The sequence below is a fragment of the Oryza glaberrima genome, chromosome 11 (genome assembly GCF_000147395.1).
Source record: "Oryza glaberrima chromosome 11, OglaRS2, whole genome shotgun sequence".
Classification (NCBI taxonomy): Eukaryota; Viridiplantae; Streptophyta; class Magnoliopsida; order Poales; family Poaceae; genus Oryza; species Oryza glaberrima.
In genome coordinates, this window is record NC_068336.1 from 365409 (window position 1) to 386755 (window position 21347).

At 40.3% G+C, this 21347-nt stretch overlaps 3 protein-coding genes and 1 long non-coding RNA gene across 5 annotated transcripts; 3 read left to right on the forward strand and 1 right to left on the reverse strand.

Moving 5' to 3' along the window:
- The first annotated feature begins 4652 nt into the window (after positions 1 to 4652).
- Positions 4653 to 9279, forward strand: LOC127754836 (protein NUCLEAR FUSION DEFECTIVE 4-like). The gene is made up of 3 exons (XM_052280432.1): positions 4653 to 5300; positions 7560 to 8434; positions 8525 to 9279. The coding sequence occupies exons 1-3, from the start codon at positions 4947 to 4949 to the stop codon at positions 9033 to 9035; spliced, it is 1740 nt and encodes a 579-aa protein (XP_052136392.1). The 5' UTR covers positions 4653 to 4946; the 3' UTR covers positions 9036 to 9279.
- Positions 5294 to 9820, reverse strand: LOC127754838 (uncharacterized). Its single transcript, XR_008012899.1, has 3 exons — positions 9774 to 9820; positions 7102 to 7198; positions 5294 to 6991 (listed from the first exon to the last, which is right to left on the reverse strand). It is a non-coding gene; the product is annotated as an uncharacterized LOC127754838 (long non-coding RNA).
- A 1388-nt stretch (positions 9821 to 11208) lies between these two features.
- Positions 11209 to 21149, forward strand: LOC127754566 (protein DETOXIFICATION 44, chloroplastic-like). The gene is made up of 15 exons (XM_052280142.1): positions 11209 to 11636; positions 12050 to 12181; positions 12276 to 12436; positions 13127 to 13262; positions 13447 to 13515; positions 13978 to 14255; positions 14341 to 14412; positions 14508 to 14624; positions 14709 to 14804; positions 14895 to 15016; positions 15102 to 15137; positions 15782 to 16004; positions 17548 to 17748; positions 19844 to 19887; positions 20167 to 21149. Exons 1-15 carry the CDS (start codon positions 11285 to 11287, stop codon positions 20840 to 20842), a joined length of 2715 nt encoding a protein of 904 aa, XP_052136102.1. The 5' UTR covers positions 11209 to 11284; the 3' UTR covers positions 20843 to 21149.
- LOC127754837 (uncharacterized) lies at positions 15732 to 18846 on the forward strand. Of its 2 annotated transcripts, XM_052280433.1 has the most exons (4): positions 15732 to 16004; positions 17548 to 17748; positions 17839 to 17898; positions 18065 to 18846. In XM_052280433.1, exons 1-3 carry the CDS (start codon positions 15894 to 15896, stop codon positions 17890 to 17892), a joined length of 366 nt encoding a protein of 121 aa, XP_052136393.1. In that variant the 5' UTR covers positions 15732 to 15893; the 3' UTR covers positions 17893 to 17898; positions 18065 to 18846. The 2 variants fall into 2 exon arrangements, with proteins under 2 accessions (XP_052136393.1, XP_052136394.1); XM_052280434.1 differs by lacking the exon at positions 17839 to 17898 and having other exon boundaries at positions 15759 to 16004.
- Positions 21150 to 21347: the final 198 nt, after the last annotated feature.

Consider the following 21347-nt stretch of genomic DNA (forward strand, 5'->3'; position numbering starts at 1 on the left):
AAGATTGTGTCGAAGTCTAGAAATACTTAAGGGAATAGCTTTTCTTTAGCGTTTGAGTTGCAAATGAAAATGGGGAGCATCCATCCAGAGTAGTCCATGTGTGTCACGCATGCAAGTATTCCATCGGATTCCCCTGCCTGCAGACTTGCAGATACAGTTGAGCGTACAAATAAAACATCAATAAATTGGTCCTTATTGCGCATGCTGCTGCCTGCATCAATTAATCGACCGATCAATCATGTGCAGTGCAGACCAACACGAATGATCCACGGTACAGATCGAGACAGCCGCCCCCATGCACCTGGTTTTTTCAATTCGTCATTATTTGTTCAATGTTCACATGTTCGTGTACATGTACATGACAAATTGACAACCAGTACTTCATTTTACAGGTAGTACGTACTGCACTAGTAGACGCTATTATAATCTTAAAAATGTACATATACTATACTATACATCGATCAGTACGTGTTGCCTAGCTCGAAACCCAAAATTCAATTAGTCAATCTACTACTGCTACCATGTAAAAGGCTCAGTTGATGATGGTGTTGCTTAAGTGTTTGCCTGTAAGATGTTACTCCCTCCCAGGGGCGGATATACATTAATACCATGACAACTTTTGACAAAAAGCTACGCTTAAACTGCCTATCCGTATATTATAACACTATATTCTAAATATAATTAGTATAGTATGACACCGATAAACACGTTATGACACCAACAAACTAAGATCCGCCACTGCTCCCTCCAAGCTAGTTTGATCATCGCTTAAGACTAAAATGTCTTCTCAAAATTTCTGTCGGTGTAACTCTACACAATATGCAATCCGCAGAATATGAATTGATAAAGCACATTGCTCGATGAGAATTAATTTCAGAACCATGGAGGTTTTGTTATGATTGATCATAACATCATTTGCCTAGGCAATGATCAAACATGGATGAAGGAATAAAAGATTGAGATTGTATGTATTAATTATCAAATTAAGATGATAACACATCAATACTAAGTGACAAATAAATAAAGAACACCATGTCGGTGTTTTAAATTCTTTTTATATAATGAAAATGGATTATGTCGGTGTCTTCAATTAATAACAAATTAATAAAAAAGAGAAAAGAATGGAGGTAGTAACTAATGATGCATATACATAAGGCGTCCATGCTGTTGATGAGCAATGGATGCATGGACGAAATCGATCGGATCGGTTGGAATTGGTAGCAAATCTCTAAAAAAACAATTATCGGTTGGTCGAGAATAAACCATATTTACCAATTTAACTATTCAATGTCAATATAACAGTACGATATTGAAAGAAACTAGCTGGGTGGCCCATGCAACTGCGCGGCTAGAAAAAAAAATCATATTTTTTAGTATAATTTTACTTAAAATTTATTAAATAGCTATCTCATTGTCTTAAGACTTTGAATGTCCAAACCTTATCATCCTCGTGTTTCTAATTATATAGTTTTTAATAGTCACACCAGTTGCTACCCCTTATGTCATCTCATTCTTTATTTGCTTGCTCGATCTACCACTATTTCTATTCATTCTTCTTGGAACCTTTAAAAATTGGATTTTATAGTTTTTAGAGTTTATTGTCACGTTGGGTTTCATTTTTATTATTTCTAGATGTTCCGTCAAACGTTGCCATTACACTCCTCTACGACACATCTACTATCTCTTCTCTTCATTGTCATTGAGATTTTAAAAATTGAATATAATTATCGTTTGGGTTTATTTTTACTTTTTAGAAGTCCCGCTAAACCGTTAGCAGCTTTGCCATTGTAATCCTCTACGGCTCGCCCGCTGCCTCCCTTCATTATTTCATTGAGATTTTAAAATCGAACATGATTGTCATTGTTTTTTTTAATTTTTAGAAGTTCCGAACCTTTAAAAATTGGACTTGTAGTTTCGTTTTTTTATAATTTTTAGAAGTCCCATCAAACAATGTCAGCTCTGCAACTATACTCTTATACACCCCGCACGCTACTTCTCCTTTTTATTGCCATTGAGATTTTAAAAATCGAATATGATTATCAATGCAGTTTTTTTTTTTACTTTCTAGATGTCTCGGCAACCGCCTTACTCGTTTGTTTCACGACCTGCCTGACGTCCCTCCTTTTAATCGTCATTAGGATTCTATTTGGTGTTTTATTAACAATTTTTATATGTCGTATCAACCGCCACCACTCTACTCCTTTATAGGCCTATTACTTAATTTATCTCGTCATGTGTTTTAGATGGTCTTTTATTTTAATAATCTTTATTTTTATCAAAAATTTTAGTTATTTATAAATTGTATTCCTAAGTGAAATCTTATGTTTCTTTTTTCTAATTTTAGAATTTTTTAAAAATTTTTATTTAATATCGTATTGTGTTCTTTTAATGTTTTTATTTTTTATTTTCAATTTTAGTTGTTTTAAAATTGTATTCCTACTTGAACTCTCTTTTAATTTTTCTAACTTTGGATATTATTTTATTTTTTATTCTAAATTTTAATTAATATCGTATTGGGTTCTTATATGGATTCTTCTTTCAATATGCTTATTTTTAATTCCGAATTTCAGCTAATTTTAAATTGTATTCCTACCTGAACTCTTCTTTTATTTTCTTTTGCTAATTTCGGATTTATTTATTTTTATTCCGAATTTTACTTAATCTCGTATTGAGTTCTTATATGGACTCTTCTTTTAATATTCCTTATTTTTAATTCCGAATTTCAGCTATTTTTAAATTATATTCCTACTTGTACTCTCATTTCCTTTTCTAATTTTAGATTTTATTTTATTTTTGTTTCGAATTTTGATTAATCTCGTATTGGGTTCTTATATGGAAACTTATTTTAATATAGCTTATTTTTAATTCCGAATTTCAGCTATTTTTAGATTGTATTTCTACTTGGACTCTCCTTTTTTTTTATTTTTCTCCGATTAATGTGGGAATTTCTAGCCCCACAGCGAATGTAGCGCCTCCTTTCAAAGCTGTTTTAATAATATAACTAGCTGGTGGCCCGCGTAATTGCGCGGCTAGCACCCAAACGAAATCATATATTTTTCAATATGATTTTACTTAAAATTTATTAAAAACTATCTCGTTGTCTTAAGACTTTGAAAGACCAAACCTTATTATCCTTTTTATCCTTGTATTTCTAATTATGTAGTTTTTAAAAGTCACACCAGCTGCTACCCTTTACTTCTGTCATATCCTTCTTTTTTTTCTTGTTCGATCTACCACTATTTCTATTTATTCTCCTTGCAACCTTTAAAACTTGGATCTTATAGTTTTTAGAGTTTATTGTCTCATTGGGTTTCGTTTTTATAATTTGTAGAAGTCTTGTCAAACGCTGCCATTATACTCCTCTACGGCCTGTTCATTGGAAATCGAACATAACTATCGTTGGAATTCATTTTTTATTTTCTAGAAGTCCCGCCAACCATCGGCGGCTCTGCAACTATACTCCTATTCACCCCGCCCGCTGCTTCTCCTTTTTATTGTCATTGAGATTTTAAAAATCAAATATGATTATCAATGGGGTTTATTTTTTTACTTTCTAGAAGTCCCGGCAACCGCCTTGCCCGTTTGCTTTACGGCCTGCCCGTCGTCCCTCATTTTAATCGTCATTAGGATTCTATTTGGTGTTTTATTAACAATTTTTATATGTCGTATCAACCGCCGCCACTCTACTACTCTATAGGCATGTTACTTAAATAATCTCGTCATGTGTTTTAGTTGGTCTTTTCTTTCAATAGCATTATTTTTATCACCAATTGTAGTTACTTATAAATTGTACTCCTAGTTGAAATCTTTTTTTTCTAATTTCAGAATTTATTTTATTTTTCATATTGTGTTCTTTTGATACTTTATTTTTTATTTTCAATTTCAGTTGTTTCAAAATTGTGTTCCTACTTTAACTCTCTTTTTAATTTGCCTAATTTCGGGTTTTATTTTATTTTTATTCCGAATTTTAATTAATCTACTATTGGGTTCTTATACATGTACTCTTATTTCAATATTACTTATATTTGATTCCGAATTTAAGTTAATTTTAAATTGTATTCCTACTTGAACTTTTTTTTCTTTTCTTTTTTCTAATTTTAATTTTTTTTTATTTTTTATGCCGAATTTTAATTAATCTTGTATAGGATTCTTGCATAGACTCTTCTTTCACTATTGCTTATTTTTAATTCTGAATTTTAGTTATTTTTAAATTGTATTCCTACTCGAACTCTTCTTTTTCTTTTTCTAATTTTAAAATTTATTTTATTTTTATTCTGAATTTTAATTAATCACGTATTGGATTCCTATATGGACTCCTATTTCAATATTGCATATTTTTAATTCCGAATTTCAGCTATTTATAGATTGTATTTCTATCTAGACTCTTTTTTTCATTTTCTCCTATTAATGTGGGAATTTCTAGCCCCCACAGCGAACGTGGTGCTTCCTTTCAAGACTGTTTTAATAATATAATAGATAGATAGATAGATAGATAGATAGATAGATTAGAAAAAAAATCAAATTATATATAAGACTAGAATTAGAAATGATATCACTTATATATATAGTAACGATGCCCGGCCAATCAGAAAATTCCGTGGCAATAATATATATACCAGCAATATACATGTGCGCATATATAGAGCATACATTAGGAAATTTCGGAAAAGGAGAATGAAGTTTGAGTGACATAGTCTTAATCTGGCTGCGCGTATATATTTAGCCAGGTGGTAAATGGATCAAGGAGATGAGGGAGACATGCTTGTCTCGTTTATATTGAGAAAGAGAGAAATATATATAGGGTGGCTACGACAGCGGGGCGGCGCTGGATGGATGCTGTATATATGGGCAAGAGCGAGCACAGCCGGCCGGAGGAGGAATTAAGCAACAAGCTAAGCTAAGCTAGCCAGAGGAAACAACAAGGAAAAGGAGAGATCGATCGAGCGATGGAGCGGTCGCCGACGACGACGACGGAGCAGCAGGGGCGGAGGAGAGGCGCAGGATGGCGGCGTTGGGCGGTGCTGGTGGCGACGGTGTGGATACAGGCGGTGACGGGGACAAACTTCGACTTCTCGGCCTACTCGTCGGCGCTCAAGGCGTCCCTGGGTGTCTCGCAGGAGGCGCTCAACTACCTGGCCACCGCCTCCGACCTGGGCAAGGCGCTGGGCTGGTCGTCGGGCCTCGCCCTCATCCACCTGCCCCTCCCCGCCGTCCTCCTCCTCTCCGCCGCCTCCGGCCTCGCCGCATACGCCCTCCAGTACGCCCTCATCCTCGACTACCTCCACCTCCCCTACCCGCTCGTACGTACACACTTCGTCTTCTCTCTCTCTCTCTCTCTCTTTCTTTTCTTTATTATCGATCGCCTATTCGCTTTGTTTTAATTAAGCTTGATTATTCAATTAGCTTGCTAGTTACGAGTACCTATAAGGTGTCCTTCCATCATGATTATATACAAGAAATATAATGGAGATCTTAGCTAATTAAGCTAGCCAACTATGCTGATTGATCGTAGTAGTACGTGGATGTATAGAGGCCAAGGCCGGCCAGCAGGGTTTGGAGATTCGAGGTCGATAGTACTAGTAGTAGTAGTAATGAAGCTACTGATCTGAGTGGCCACAAATAAGTTGCATTCATATATCACATTTACGGACGCAATTCTAACGTCCCATTCAACTGCTACTGAATTATATGTATATTAAATCGATATCTGAGAGACTCAATGCATCCATATCTCTCCGTCGCCGCGCCCACCTCTCGTTTTTCCTTGGCTTACAATTTTTTGGAATCGTCTGCTGCAATCGATTACCATTTACCAATATACTCCTACTGTGTATTATAATATTGCCCATGTTATACATAGTCAATCTTATATACTGTGTATCTGCAGCAATAAGTTAGTTTCTGCCTTAAACATGTATCTGGATTAATTGATTACTTCAATCAACTCAACGTATATTTTGGGATGGAGGGAATAACAAACAACTCCTAACCAACAACACCCGCATATGCCATCATCAACCACGATCAAAAGTGTTTATTTAATTGATTCTTTCTCATCTCCCTTTTAATTTTCATAAATGTTAGCTGCTTGCGCCTATTTCAAAAGATGAAGAGCCAAAAATAAAAATCCCACACACGATCGAAGAAGAAACAAACAAATGGTTCTCAAGTCTCAGCTTAAAATGGTCCAGAAAAGTATAAATAGCTAAAACTCCATCGGTAAGTTCACGCTTCACTCATGAAAAACTCACGAACAAACTAACGCTACGGCACTATGTAAAACTAAAATCCATTCTGTTACTCTAAACATCCAGGTAGCTCTGTGTCCTGAATTACAGTTAATAAAACTCGCTATCAAAATACCCATGCCAGTGAGTCCTGCATTATTGGCATCATCTTGAATTAATGCCTTCCTGCCCAACTATCAGTTTCAGCTTCAATTCAGCTTTGACTAGCAGATGAACAAGCTACCATTCTTCCCCCACATAATTCTTCTTACAAAAGGACCATCGCTACACTGTATCCCCTTCTTTTGGTTTCTTTCTGACTGGTAGAGTGGTAGGTGTTGATGCCAACTGCCAAGTATAGCCTCCTTCCTTCAACTTCTCCATCATAAACAGTAGCAAGAAAGAAGCAGCACATCCTTTTTATCAGTTACAGTAATCAAATAGTCTGAACGTATTCCTGATTTTAGAGCCTATAACCAATCCTCTGCCACCATAATATATTTTGAATTACAGTAATAAATCTTGTTAGACTGCATAGCTCAAAGACATAATTAGCCGTCCTGGTTTGTCCTCTGAAACTAAAACAGCATACCTAGACAAGGTCAGCAAGTTAATTACCTATTCTCACTTCTCAGACCGGCTGCAGTTTTCCTTTTCTGAAACCAACGGCATGAGGCCTTTAACAAAGGAACGTCCTCGCAACCGCCAAATCGAAGGCACTCCCTCTAAAACAGAAGCCACATCATCAGCCTAGAACAAAATTCCTGACAAAGAAAAGCATTGCTAGAGCGTCAGCCATGAATGTGATGACAACAACAACTTCACACACGCCTGTTGCATTGCATTTTTCAGTACTCAGAACAGCATCCTCAACCTGCTCATGCTTCACATATTCTTCCTTTCCTTGGGCAGATCCTTCAATATCAGTAGGAAGTATGACATCCTTTTTACAGATGAGGAAGCATAACATCCTGATAAACACAAATACCAATTAGATCACAGAATTATTACCGAAGATCATGCCATTACAGTTTTTCCGCAACAGTACATAACACTCTCTTCCAAACACTACTCGAAGCAGCAAATCTGGATTTATCACTTTGTTGTACAATGCATTACATATTAGTATACTTCACATCTTGCATACATTAAACCAGGATGTATGAACTGATCGTTGGTGCATAATAACTTACTGTTAGGCATGTTTTCCTTTAACTTTCATCAACAGTATTAAACCAGCGATGTACGGACAAATGCTTTTTAACTGTTTGCAGCCAGTAAAACTGAGCTAACCAACTGATTGACTAATTTGGATCATGTATTACAATGCAGGTGTTCTTGATCTGCCTGGTAGCAGGTTGCAGTATCTGCTGGTTCAACACAGTATGCTTTGTGCTCTGCATTCGCAGTTTCTCCTCGAGCAATCGCCCACTGGCCCTCTCCCTCTCCATAAGCTTCAATGGGCTAAGTGCTGCATTCTACACCCTCTTTGCCAATGCCCTCTCCCCCTTTTCCCCATCTGTCTACCTCCTTCTCAATGCCATTGTCCCTCTCGTCGTATCTCTTGTTGCACTGCCAGCAATACTCCTCTGCCACCCACATGACGGCCACCTCCACGTTGTGCCCAAGCATGACAAACGTATCTTTCTTGGTCTCTACCTCCTCGCGTTCATCACTGGCATATATCTAGTGATCTTCGGCTCTTTCAACACAACCAACTCCACTGCATGGGTGGTCCTTACAGGTGCCATGGTCCTCCTCACCCTACCTCTCATCATCCCTGCCTCCTCCAGTTGTTCTCATGTGGACACACATGACCCTGAACCTACTGTTCAACTCAACCACGAAGATTCAAGAAAACCACTTTTGCTCAATAGTGACCACAGCACAGAGTCCAATGCCATGATGCAGAAAACAGTGGAACACCCAATGCAGGATTGTTGCTTGGGGACAGTACTGGAGAAGGGACGCATGTTGGTTCTTTGTGAGGAGCATAGTGCAAAGAAGCTTATCCAGTGCGTCGACTTCTGGCTATACTACATAGCCTACTTCTGTGGTGCCACTGTTGGGCTAGTGTACAGCAACAACTTGGGGCAGATTGCACAATCATTTCACCGGGAATCTCAGCTCACCATGCTTCTTGCCGTCTACTCCTCCTGTTCCTTCTTTGGTCGCCTTCTCTCTGCACTTCCAGACTTCCTTCACAGGTCCCTCTGTCTTGTTCTATATACTTGAATGCATCCTAATTCTCACCAGCTGGCCCATAAACTAACTATATATATTGAATTTGCATGCAGGAAGGTTTCGTTTGCTCGGACAGGGTGGCTTGCAGCTGCGTTGGTTCCCATGCCAATGGCGTTCTTCCTAATGTGGAAATTGCATGATGTAAACACTCTGGTAGCAGGAACAGCACTAATTGGTCTAAGCTCAGGCTTCATCTTTGCTGCAGCAGTGTCAGTGACCTCTGAGCTCTTTGGACCAAACAGCATTGGCATGAACCATAACATCCTCATCACCAACATCCCTCTTGGATCACTTCTCTACGGTCAGATTGCTGCCCTAGTGTATGATGCAAATGGCCTAAAGATGTCAGTAATAGACAACCGCAATGGCATGGTTGACACTATGGTGGTTTGCATGGGGCCAAAGTGCTACTCAACCACATTCTTTGTGTGGGGTTGTATCACATTCCTGGGGTTGGTGTCAAGCATAATCCTATTCTTGAGAACAAGAACAGCTTACAGTGCTGCTGGTGGTCAGCAAGTTGTAAACACCTTAGCGAAGTTTCGACTTGACAGAACTCCTTGATCTGTTCCTTACTGCTATGAAACCATGGCTATTTTGTACAAGTTTTGATTGAGTTCTAGGTGAACTAGGTTAGTAGATAACATGCATGTAAATAAAATCATCAGAGAGAATCGCAGAGAAAGAAGCAGATTAGGATAGCAGTTCCATTTACAGGGCATTGATGTTGAGTTGTTGACATCCAAGATGCCACGGAATTAATTTTGAACAATTGTTTCTAACATAAATAGTAAAATCAAGAACGTTTCTCAAGGTATTTTTTTTTTCATTTAGCACTTCGTGTATGATGCAGTTGTGAAATTGGATGCCTCTGCCTAACACGCTAGGTTATTACCTCAATAAGAACTAAGAAAATTAGCTGGTTCAATGGCACAGTGGACATGGAATTTAGTTAGGAACACAGCTGGGCAACCTCAGCTATCTTTAATCACAAAAACCCATACTCCAGTAGCAGCAAACCAATGAAAAGGGATAGTAGTAATACACACACACACACACAAAAAAGGGCCTGTTCAACCTGTCCAAGCCTATAATTTCCTTGTTATCTAGTATGAAACATCAGTGCATCACATAAAGATGGCATGCCATCTGTGTATGCGTGTTGAACCAAAAAATATATATCAAGACATACGGGTATATTCTTCTAAAGCATTTGTAGAAGCTACCACCTACCATCCAGCAGTTTGAGAGAGGTACAATTACTGTTTGACCAACTGCAAAAATGCTTAGTATCGAAATTACCTCATGAAGGGCTACAATTGAGGGTGGCCATGAGCCTAGGACTATCATTTCTCTTGTTCATCATGCTTCCTCCATGGATTCAGAGCTTCTCTCATGGCTTGAGCCTCTGGGCTGTTCTCCCAAGCTCTTTTTTCTGATTCCAACACAGTTACCTTCTCATCTGTAGAGCAGAACCAAATAGAAAAATAGAGATTGACATTAGCACAAAGCAATGAACACAAGGGAAAAAATAACTTTTTTTAGCTGGGTTTGGAGCAGGGACACACAGAAGCCGGTGTGGATCATGAAGAGCTCCATGCTGGCACCTATGGCGGCGCCGCCTACCGCAATCTTGAGGTACCACCCCAGGAACCTCATATCCTTTCCCGTATGTCCGTGATGCAATCGAATGCACAGATATTTTTTTACTCTCGCACCCCACTCAGCTCTTGCTAGCTGCCAAAGAAAAAGGGCAGTCAATCAAATGAACAAACCATGAAGGGCGTGGCATTTTTGGGATGGGCATTCAGAGTTACCACAATTTTTTTTTGAAGGAAAACTGTGGAAGGCATGCGGCCAGCCTGAACATTTTAGTATTGATCAAAATTGTAATATTTACATACAGATTGTGAAGGGTACAGGGGTTGAGGGGAAGCAAAAGGGGTCCTACATATTACAACATGTGAGAAATTTGTTCCCCCAATCTACTACTAGACATTGTGAGGCAAAACTATCTGTGCTGGGAGGTGATCAAGACTTGTTCGATGACGAGTGAAATGTTAATAGTTGCATCATTAGGAAAACAAATACTAGTTCGTAGCAGGAAGGTCTATCTATCTTTTTTTTTTTTAACAAATGCGAAATAGTTTTACAGAAAACTCAGTTTAACTTTGTGCTCATTAAAAAAAAAAAACTGATACCCGTGCTATCCCTTTGCTTATTTCATTCTACCGAGAGATAACCAAACTCATTGAATAAAATATTCTAGACATTAGCGGTTGCTACGAGAAGAGTTAACAACAAGTGATTCCAAATCTAGACTAATTCTTCATATAGGAGTATTATTTTTCGAAGCTATGAAATCTACAGTTGACATAAGGACACGCCACATTCCATGATTCATCAGTAATGAATATAGAAATGAATACGAAGAAGAGCAAGAAATGGGAATTTATTTCACCTCTATGGCTCTATGACCTTCCGGTGTGCACTCTGCCCTGTGTACAGGTCGTCGGCCTCCCTCCTCGGCCCGCGCTGTAACTTTCCTCCGTCAAAGGTAGCTTGGCCGGAGAGAGAGAGAGATCCACCGCGCGGAGGCGGCGGCGGCGGCAGATGGAGCCGAGGTCAGACGGGGGAGAGAGAGAGAGAACGCGAAGAGGAGGCACGCATATTGGCGTAATACACAGATAAACCGACGGTCCAGATCATCCCCTGGAGTTTTTTTTTTTTGTGAGAGAAGGCCCAGCGCCGGCCCAGCCCGACCCAGACCCAACACAGAAAATATCACTGCTCGCACCACACACCCGGGCGGCATGGCGGCGACCTCGCCGCCGATGACGTCTGTCGCCGCCGCGGCGCTTGTCCTAACCCCTTCTCCAGCTCTCAACCGTATATCCTTTCCCTTCTCCCGTCGTCACTGCCGTAGTGCTGCTCCTCCTCCTCGGTGGAGGCCCACGCGGTGCCGCGGGAAGCCCGGTGTCACGGAAGTTGTAGCCGAGAAGGAGACTTCGCCGGATGGCGAAGAGGAGGAGGTGCGCGGGCGCGGATGGTTCATGGTTGATGAGATTGGTATGGACATCCTCACCATCGCCTTGCCTGCTGTGCTTGCCCTCGCCGCCAACCCCATCACGGCTCTCGTCGACACCGCCTTCGTTGGCCATGTCGGTAAGGATCTTGCTTCCTCACTTGTATCTTTTCTTTTACTTCTTTCTACATTTCCTTTGTGGAGTGTAATCCCAATTGCTTGGGTAACTTCTTGTGGAAATGAAATAGGCAAACTGGGTTGGCACTCTTGATAAATAGGGGAAATTATCCTTTCTATATTAACCATTTCCTATAAGAAAAATGTTTCCGTTACTTTGAGAAATGGAAACTAATGAGTGAAGGACTTGTGTGTACTTTGGATGATCGGTATGATGAGTTCGAATTGCGGATGTTTTACAAGAGGAGTACACATGCTTGTATCTGTTTTTTCTCTGTTATATGTTGTGAAGAAACTTATTTCTTACAAGCTTACTCGCTACAGAAATGTTGGTCATAATCTTTATTCAGTTGACGGGCTTCAATTCATTCATCAGGTTCGACTGAACTTGCTGCCGTTGGAGTATCCATTTCTATCTTCAATCTGGTATGCAAGCTGCTCAATGTGCCATTGCTCAATGTCACCACATCCTTTGTTGCCGAGCAGCAGGCAGTGGATGCAGCTGAAAGTAAGCAATTCGCAGGTCTTATTTTCTTTGTTATAAAACTTAAAGCCATCTTGCTTGTTTGCAAAACACTGATTAGTTTTTAGTCCTCGCATAGGAAATGAAATTTCAATACCCCAAGAGAAAGCAAGTGAACAAAGGAGGTTTCTTCCAGCGGTCTCAACATCCTTGGCTCTAGCTGCTGGCATAGGATTGATGGAAACGGTGGCACTGATACTTGGGTCTGGGACACTAATGGACATCGTTGGTATACCTGTCGTACGTAAGACTAATTTATTTCTATTAGTAGATGTCTGAGATTTATCTCTTCTCTGAAATATGGTGCTAGTGGTGGGTTTTTCTCTTGTTAGGGTGTGTCATGGTTGTGGATATCTAGAGTTTAAATCCTGTGTAGAGTTGACAGCTAGGTGAGTCAGGTGTTACATTTTGTGTTCCATTTGTCTGTCTGGGTATTCATCTTGATGTATATACACATACTTCAAAATTGTTTTCAGACCTATTCTATGTGCTTCATTAGTCAAGTTTTCAACAGATAATAAAGGATCAAAACAACATAGTGTTTGATCAACACATGAAGACGAAACCAAACTAGAACTATATTATACCAATATAGTATTTGGACAATGTTATATTCTAAGCTTGATTGATTCGTATTATTTATTTATTGAGATTGGCATAGTACAGAGCACAAAACAAATTACCTGATGGGCCCTTAAAACTTACTACCCTAAAAAAGGAGTTATGGTAGGCATTAGCCAATTAACAAAATTTGGGGGACAAAATTTAGTACACTTAACACCTGCTCTCATTTTGTTTATTATTCATTTCAAACTTTCTGAGCTTAATGCTATGTAACCTTGGAATTACACTAAATAATTCTATATTACAAATCCAATAAGTTCTTAAATCAATGGCTTCAATATAAATTCTCCGAACAACCTTATACAGGATTCAGTGATGCGTGTACCTGCAGAGCAATTTCTTACTTTAAGGGCATATGGTGCACCTCCAGTCATAGTAGCACTTGCAGCACAAGGTGCTTTTCGTGGATTCATGGATACAAAGACACCATTGTTTGCCGTGGGTAAGATAATTCATGCAAACTATTAGAGCATGTTTTCTGAAATCCTGTCTGATGCATACGATCTGCTATAGTGATTGCAAGTGTAGATATACATATTTTTGTTGTTACCATTTGTCATCTTTTTTTAAAGCAATAGACATATTTGACTTCAAATGATAAGAAACTAATAGTATGATGAATACAGGTGTTGGTAGCCTAGTGAATGCATTGCTGGATGCCATATTTATTTTTCCACTTGGTCTAGGTGTAAGTGGTGCTGCATTGGCAACTGTGACTTCAGAGTATGTTGAACTCATCATAAGACTTTACAGAAAATTGTCTTTTCTTTCATTTGGAGCCTCTTCACTTCTTTCTTTAATCAGTATTCATAAGCCCCTAAAGGCCTAAACTATCTGCATAATTTTACATGTATTCAGGTACTTGACAGCATTTATCCTCCTTTGGAAGCTGAACAACAAAATTGTTCTGCTCTCATGGAATATCATTGGTGGAGACGTTGTCCACTACCTAAAATCAGGTTGTCCAACATCCCTCATGTTCATTTGCAAATACATTACAAATGATGGTTTTGTTTTCTTGTAAGAGAGCTTTGATATACAATGAACCGATAAAAAACTATCAATCAATTCAACTCCCTTTTTTTTTTGAAGGCAGATCAAATTTCATTGACCCGGCTTTGCAAGAAAGCCTAAGCAACAAACAGAGTCTTATACAGAAAGGGAAAAAGCAAAAACAATTCAACTCCATTTAGTACTACCTCTATTAAACAAGTTTCATCTTGCTGCAATATACCTCTATGTTAACCCCTTTCACATGAATCATTCTCTAGGTGCACTGCTAATTGCAAGAACCATTGCGGTAGTCCTGACATTCACACTGTCGACATCCCTGGCAGCCAGGGAAGGGTCTGTTCCAATGGCTGGATATGAGATATGTTTGCAAGTGTGGTTAACAATCTCTCTGCTCAATGATGCACTAGCTCTTGCTGGTCAGGTGTGTACATTTAGAGGATCATACCTTTAGTTTCTAGGCTCTAATATTTTACATTGGCCTGTAAAGTATTCATGATACAATGCAGGCTCTACTCGCAAGTGAATACGCAAAAGGAAACTACAAGAAGGCCCGCGTTGTCTTATACAGAGTTCTCCAGGTATGAAGACATTATATAATATTATGTTAGCAAATTCGTGACTATCCTCTTCTTTTTACTCTTGCAATAAGATTCTCACACTGTTTTATATGTAGATTGGAGGCATAACTGGTGTAGCACTTGCTACAATCTTGTTCCTTGGGTTTGGATATTTGTCCTTGCTGTTTACAGATGATCCAGCAGTTTTAGATGTTGCCCAAACTGGAGTCTGGGTAATGACTATCCTGAGAGGTCAAACTTGATTTATCAAGTGTTATGCAATGATTTTTATAATAATGGCTGATGAATATTTGCAGTTTGTCACTGTTTCTCAACCGATAAATGCTGTTGCTTTTGTGGCCGATGGGCTCTACTATGGTGTTTCTGACTTTGCTTTCGCGGCGTACTCTACAGTTCAGATTTCTATTCTTGTCATATTCCATTGCATTGTTGTCAGTTCTAGCTGCAGCATCCTAATCACATAAATATTTTTGCTGTTTCAGTTATTTGCTGGAGCTGTCTCATCCGCAGTACTGCTTGTGGCCGCTCCTAAGTTTGGTCTTGGTGGAATCTGGGCTGGCCTTGCTCTATTTATGAGTTTGCGAGCAATTGCTGGTCTGTGGAGGTAGTAATGGATGATTTGCTTTGGGTGTAGGCCAATTATGTTAGAAAAACTAATTTGTTGATTTGAGTGATTTTGTGGTTTTCAGGTTAGGGAGCAAAGGTGGACCATGGAAAATAATCTGGTCTGAAACTGAGTAAACAAAAAAGATAGTTATGTATACTCAATTATTCGACTAATTTCTTACAGTCAACATCTAAAGGCAAGTACAGAACGGCAAGCAAGAAAGCAGATAGCTGGTAGTCATTGTCCAGGACAAGATTTTCTTTAGGAGATGACAGGGTAGCTCATGTGGTGATTTGGTTACAAGTAGATATACTTGCTGCTGCCTCTAGATAGATATAGATAGATAGATAGATAGATAGATAGATAGATAGATAGATAGATAGATCTCTTTGGTGTTGACTGGTATAGGAAGTTGATTCGACTTGTACAGTGCTGTGTTATAGTAGAATGGATACCCTGTCAGTATACAAGAAAGCTGAAAGCTCATAGATACAAACACATTCAGAGCCATCCGTCCATGTAAATAAGTGAATCTTTTCCTTGGGAGAAGCATATATAAGTGAATTCTTCCTCTCTGTTTATATTTCTTGGAATGATGTTTATGTACTGGGGATTTTGCCAAGGATCGGCAGCATGAACATATATATTGCGTACCTTGCCCCAGGCAGACCACAAAGATACACAGCATGAACAGGAAAGCTATGGGCCTATCGTATCTGGAGGCCCAATAAGCTCCAAGGATAGAGCCGGAGTGGGAGGCAGGGCAGCAGAGGCGCAGCCGAGCAGAAAGAACATCAGGAGGGAGAGGCTGAGGCCTGAGGGAGACGACGACGAGGGAATCAAGGGATTCGGAATCGGAATCGGAGAAGGAAAGATGCCTTGCCTCAACGTGTCCACCAACGTGAACCTCGACGGAGTGGACACCTCCGCCGTCCTCGCCGACGCATCCAAGACCGTCGCCACCATCATCGGCAAGCCCGAGGCCGTACGTTCATCCCTTTTCCTCTTCTTCTCTACCCATACCCACCCTAGGTTTAGGCGTGCCTCTCCTGGTTTCTTCATAAGTTTTCGCTTCTTGTAGGCGTGCTAGCTTGCGATTATCTCTATTAACCTGGCGCTTTTAGTGGATTATCGCTCGCTTGTCTGGTGATTCAGTCTGCTCGAGCAGGATTATTAGGGTTTAAGTAATAAGTACCCCCATCGGTCTTCGGCATGCAACTGATGTAATTGGGATTTTGATCTGTAGTTTAGTATCAACTATGGTGATGTTCATTTGGGGATACAACCTTAATAGGACGAGGGACAGGGAGGGAGACTGGTTGAGGGGATAGACAAGTTCCCTATTCTTCTTGGATTTCCTTCACAATTCACATACTTTGTATTACTGGTGCCTGAGTAAACCATTATCGCTCAATATAAATAGTAAATCATTTACTCTATGAAATCTATGAACTTGCAGTATTCCTAAGCTTCATTTGGAATAGTAAATCTTCGCTTCATTTCGAGTTTGGCTGCAAAAATAGTAAACCATTTGGAATACAAACTTGGTACTTTTGCAGCCAAAATTTATAAACTTGCCTTTTCTTTTCAACATCAAATCCTCACCTTTTGGATTTTTCAGCAAGTAATAAATATTTGCAAAAATAGTGTGCCAAGTCTGTTCATTTGGCTGAAAAAAATACAAAGTTTAACAACATTTGGAATAGTAAATCTTCGCTTCATTTCGAGTATGCCTAGGCTGCCAAAATTTATAAACTTGCTTTTCTTTCCACATCAAATCCTTCCTCTTTTGGATTTTTTAGCAAAAAATTTTAAAAAAGACTGTTGCGCATACTTTCAATGTAATACATCAGACTATCTGAGATCTTTTTCCTGGACTGTTGCTTGTTATGATCGTCATATTGAAAGATGAAATGGACGAACAATTTTCATAACAGAAATTGGATGAAACAGAACTAATATAACATTCCTACAATAAAAGTAATGTTCAGTTAGTCTAAACTAAAATGCTTATAAGCCATGACTTTTTCAACCACTTACTGAAAATTTTACTTTTTCCAAGAGTAGATCGATTTCATGTTTTTCATTCTAAATAAGTGTTCTTCTGAAAGCTGTCTATTACTAGCGAATAGTTCTTAGAGTGATACTTGATGCTGTATCAGAAATAGCTATATTGTTACTAGTGACCAGATAGAGGTAAGATCTGTTGTTAGTGGACCAAATGCGACTGCAGAAATGGCTAGTTTTGCTGTTAATGGACTTTCTTTTACTTGAAATCAACATTGGTTCTCTGATTATAATCTGTGAATCATGATACTCAATCCGTCCCGATTGAAATGCTATTCGTTGCACCATATTGCTATATAGATTTCAGAATTCTATGATTGCACAATGTTAGACCTGTGCTAGCGACAAACTGAAAGTTGACTTCCATCAATTTTCTGGTCTTAGCGTATGCTGAAGCTATTTTGCATCGCCTTTATTGTTTAGATACTAATTAGATTGCTTAATGCTTATTCCTCCCACAGTATGTGATGGTTGTTCTCAAGGGTTCAGTGCCTATGGCATTTGGAGGTACCCAGGAGCCTGCCGCTTATGGCGAGCTGGTTTCCATTGGTGGGCTGAACCCTGATGTCAACAAGAAGTTGAGTGCTGGCATTGCCTCTATCCTGGAGTCAAAGCTATCCATTCCCAAGGGCCGCTTCTACCTCAAGTTCTACGATTCCAAGGTAAGCAGGCCACATTTCTTATTGACTGTTCATCCATGGGTCTTCATAACCATATAGTCATGTTCTCATTGCATCTTTGCTGTTTGTTAGGCCCATCGTGCACAAGAACATGCTCAATGTTTGCATGCTTTGCATCAAGAATAGATCAGTGTAAATGGGTCGTCTGTTGCTTGTTTAATGTCATCGTATTGGTTTTTGCAGTTTAGTTTCTCTCTGCAGTTTGGCAGTAAACCCTTGCCACAGCACGTATACTCTTCCATGCTAATTATGAGCAACTGAGCACTAATAAACCCCTTTTGATTTTCTTTTTATGTAGCGCTCGGACTTTGGATGGAACGGCACCACCTTTTAGGTTAAACTGTATGCCTGTGGCTTCAAGATGCATGAAACCTAAGAATTCCTAATATCTTGTTCATTGCCTATTGGAGGACAATGCAGTCGATGTATCAGTTTAATGTCAACAAGAGTCACCGTGGAACTGGAAATATGCTTCTGAATGCGGGGTTTTTAACTATTTGCCACGTTTAGATTTGGCAAATAACTATTTGCCACCCCTATCTCAATGACATGTGGGTCCACATGTGTCTATGACGTGTGGGTTCAGCGGCAAAAAGTTAATTGCCACATCTAAATGTGGCAAATGGTTAAATATCGGTCTGAATGCAATTTGGCATGCTTGAGTTGAGAGCTCTGTGTGTGTGTTTTGTCTATTAAGGTTTGTCCCTGTATTAATGGGTGTGGGGGGCAGGCCTAAATTCAGTGTTTTAGCACACAGAATCAACCAAGGAAGCCTTTGCTGCGAGGTCATTTCTTCCCTTGACCACAGCAGTACTATATTTGATGGCTAGAAGTAGGAACCACAAGTTAATTAGGGCTTTGCATTTGGTGGTTGTTGGTGCTAAAGTGGTTTGGTACTTGCATATCAAAGGGTCTTTGTCTGTTTGGTTTGGTTCTTAAGCATGAAACTTTGCTGGTGTCTAGTTTTTGGTGTTGTGTTTGGCCCAAGTAGGGTGCCTTGCTGCCTAATTTATTATGACCTCTCTTTTGTTGTGCTCCTCAACAGGTAGAGTAGCCAATCTCTGCTCCATATTTTCTCTTGATGCATTGCCATTTCACCTAACTAGGCATATGCAAAATTCACACAACCTGATTGTGTGGACTGCACATACTTTGGGAGCTCTGGAAATTCAGTCCGTTGCATTTTATATCTATGAATAATAAACAATCTCAACACAAGAATCCACAAATTTTGACAATTTGACTCTTTGCAAAAACTAATTTTACAAATGAACTGTGACCAAAACTTATTTAAAAATGACTCTTTTGATCAGCGCAAAATCGTATAGTGCTGAACTTAGACACCTCAGCGCCAAATAGCACGGCGTTGAATGCATGTTGGCACGCCGACTCAGCCTCTCATCCATGGTGGCATGGCCCTCAGCGTCAGTTGACATGGCGCTGAGGTGTCTAAATTCAGCGTCATACGATTTGGCGCTGAACAAAAGGTTATTTCTGAAATAAGTTTTGGCCGCGGTTCATTTGTAAAATTAGTTTTTTATAAAGGATCAAATTATCAAAATTTGTGAGAAATCAGAGGGGGTGGGGCTAATACGCGAACTTTCGCGGGCCGCGATCGCAGATCAGATCACAAATTCACTTTATCGTTTAGTATCATTACCTTTTGTCTCTAACTCTATGCTTACGTGCTTAATTATCTGCACAATTTGCAAGCAACTGCATGCACGCATCTTGCGGCTAGAGATCAAGAACTGGAGTAGCATGCAACCAAGCATACCGCCACTTAATTAGCATGTACTCACAAACTTTAAACACAAATTTAAACTTTATACGTACAAACTTTTGATATGGAAACTTTATATATATATACTTTTCACATGGAAACTTTATATATAAAAACTTTCGATATACAAAATTTATACACAGATGAATTTCAAAATGAAATTAAAATAAATTCAAAAAATAAAAACTATTAAATTTCAATTTGAGCCAAAACTAGGCTAAATATAAAGTAGTAGACTGGGTACACATTTAGAATTCCCATAAATCTTCATAGTCTTATGCGTGCATTGTGCAGCAAACAACAACAAAAATCACATACTTGATTAGTCCTAAAAATCGGTGATTAAAAAAATAAAAACTAATTACGTTTAGCTATACAAGGAAAGCCACTGCATGCATTCGAGGCTCCAGCTGTACGTACGCGTTAGCTTTCTCAGTCTTTGCATATCAATCTGTCCGAGCTGATCGCGAATTAGAGTTAACGCGAACGTTCGCGTATTAGGTATTTAGCGTCGGTGGCGTCTCTCCTAACCTTCGTTGAGAAATCAATAATCCACGCGCCATTTCATTGGTAGCAGATCTCTCCTTCCTCCTCTGACCTCTCTCTCCATCGCGCAGATCCAGCACCGCCATGGCCGCCGCCTCCCCTCCCCTCCTCCCCACCACCGTCCTCCCCGCCAACACCACCGCCACCGTCTCCCCCGCCCCCACCTCCGTCTCCTCCGCCGACGCCAACCCTGCCGCCACGCGCGCCTTCCTCGCCCGCCTCCTCGACTCCGTCAAGCGCGCGCTCTCGGGGGCGCGCCCCTGGCCGGAGCTCATCGACCGCAGCGCCCTCTCCCGCCCGGAATCCCTCTCCGACGCCGGCGCCCGCCTCCGCAAGAACCTCGCCTACTTCCGCGTCAACTACGCCGCCATCGTCGCCCTCTCCCTCGCCGCGACCCTCCTCGCCCACCCCTTCTCCCTCGCCGCGCTCCTCGCCCTCCTCGCCGCCTGGTGCTTCCTCTACCTCCTCCGCCCCTCCGACGCGCCCCCGCTCGCCGCCTTCGGACGCACCTTCTCCGACAGGGAGACCCTCGGGGGACTCATCGGCGCCTCCGCCTTCGTCGTCTTCCTCACCTCCGTCGGATCCCTCATCTTCTCCGCGCTCGCCCTCGGCGCCGCCATTGTCTGCGCGCACGGCGCATTCCGCATCCCCGAGGACCTCTTCCTCGACGAGCCAGACCAGGCCAACGGCGCCGCCTCCGTCAACCTGCTCTCCTTCATCACCAGCGCCACCGGAGGCCGCGTCTGATCCTCCTCCTCGCGCATGCATTCCAAGCAAAGGTCATAAATTCTTTTTATATTATACCTATGAGACAAACACTATCATTTATTCATATGGTGATCGATGTAGAACAAAAAAAAATTAGGGGAGAATGATACTGCTATAAGATGCATATATGATTTTGTCGATGATCTAGTTTTGTTTCCTTTTGCATTTGATGTATGAGAAACTTGAGAGCAAAAAGAAGAATTCTGTTATTGATCCTGATATTGATGTGATCCGTCTCATCAATCGTGCCGGTTCTGTTATAAAATTCACAAATTTGTTTTGGTCTGATGGATGATTCATAAGCCATCTCATTCTGTAAAGATGATATACATGAATCTAGGTTAATCAAATAATGTTGGATCTGATATTGTACATCTTCATTTGAACATTATACAAGGATGAGAGATTTCGTTTGTCTGCTTCTTGTCAGTGTTTGTTATGTCAACCTAAACGGCCGAGGGCTCTTGCTCAACTTGGTGGGATC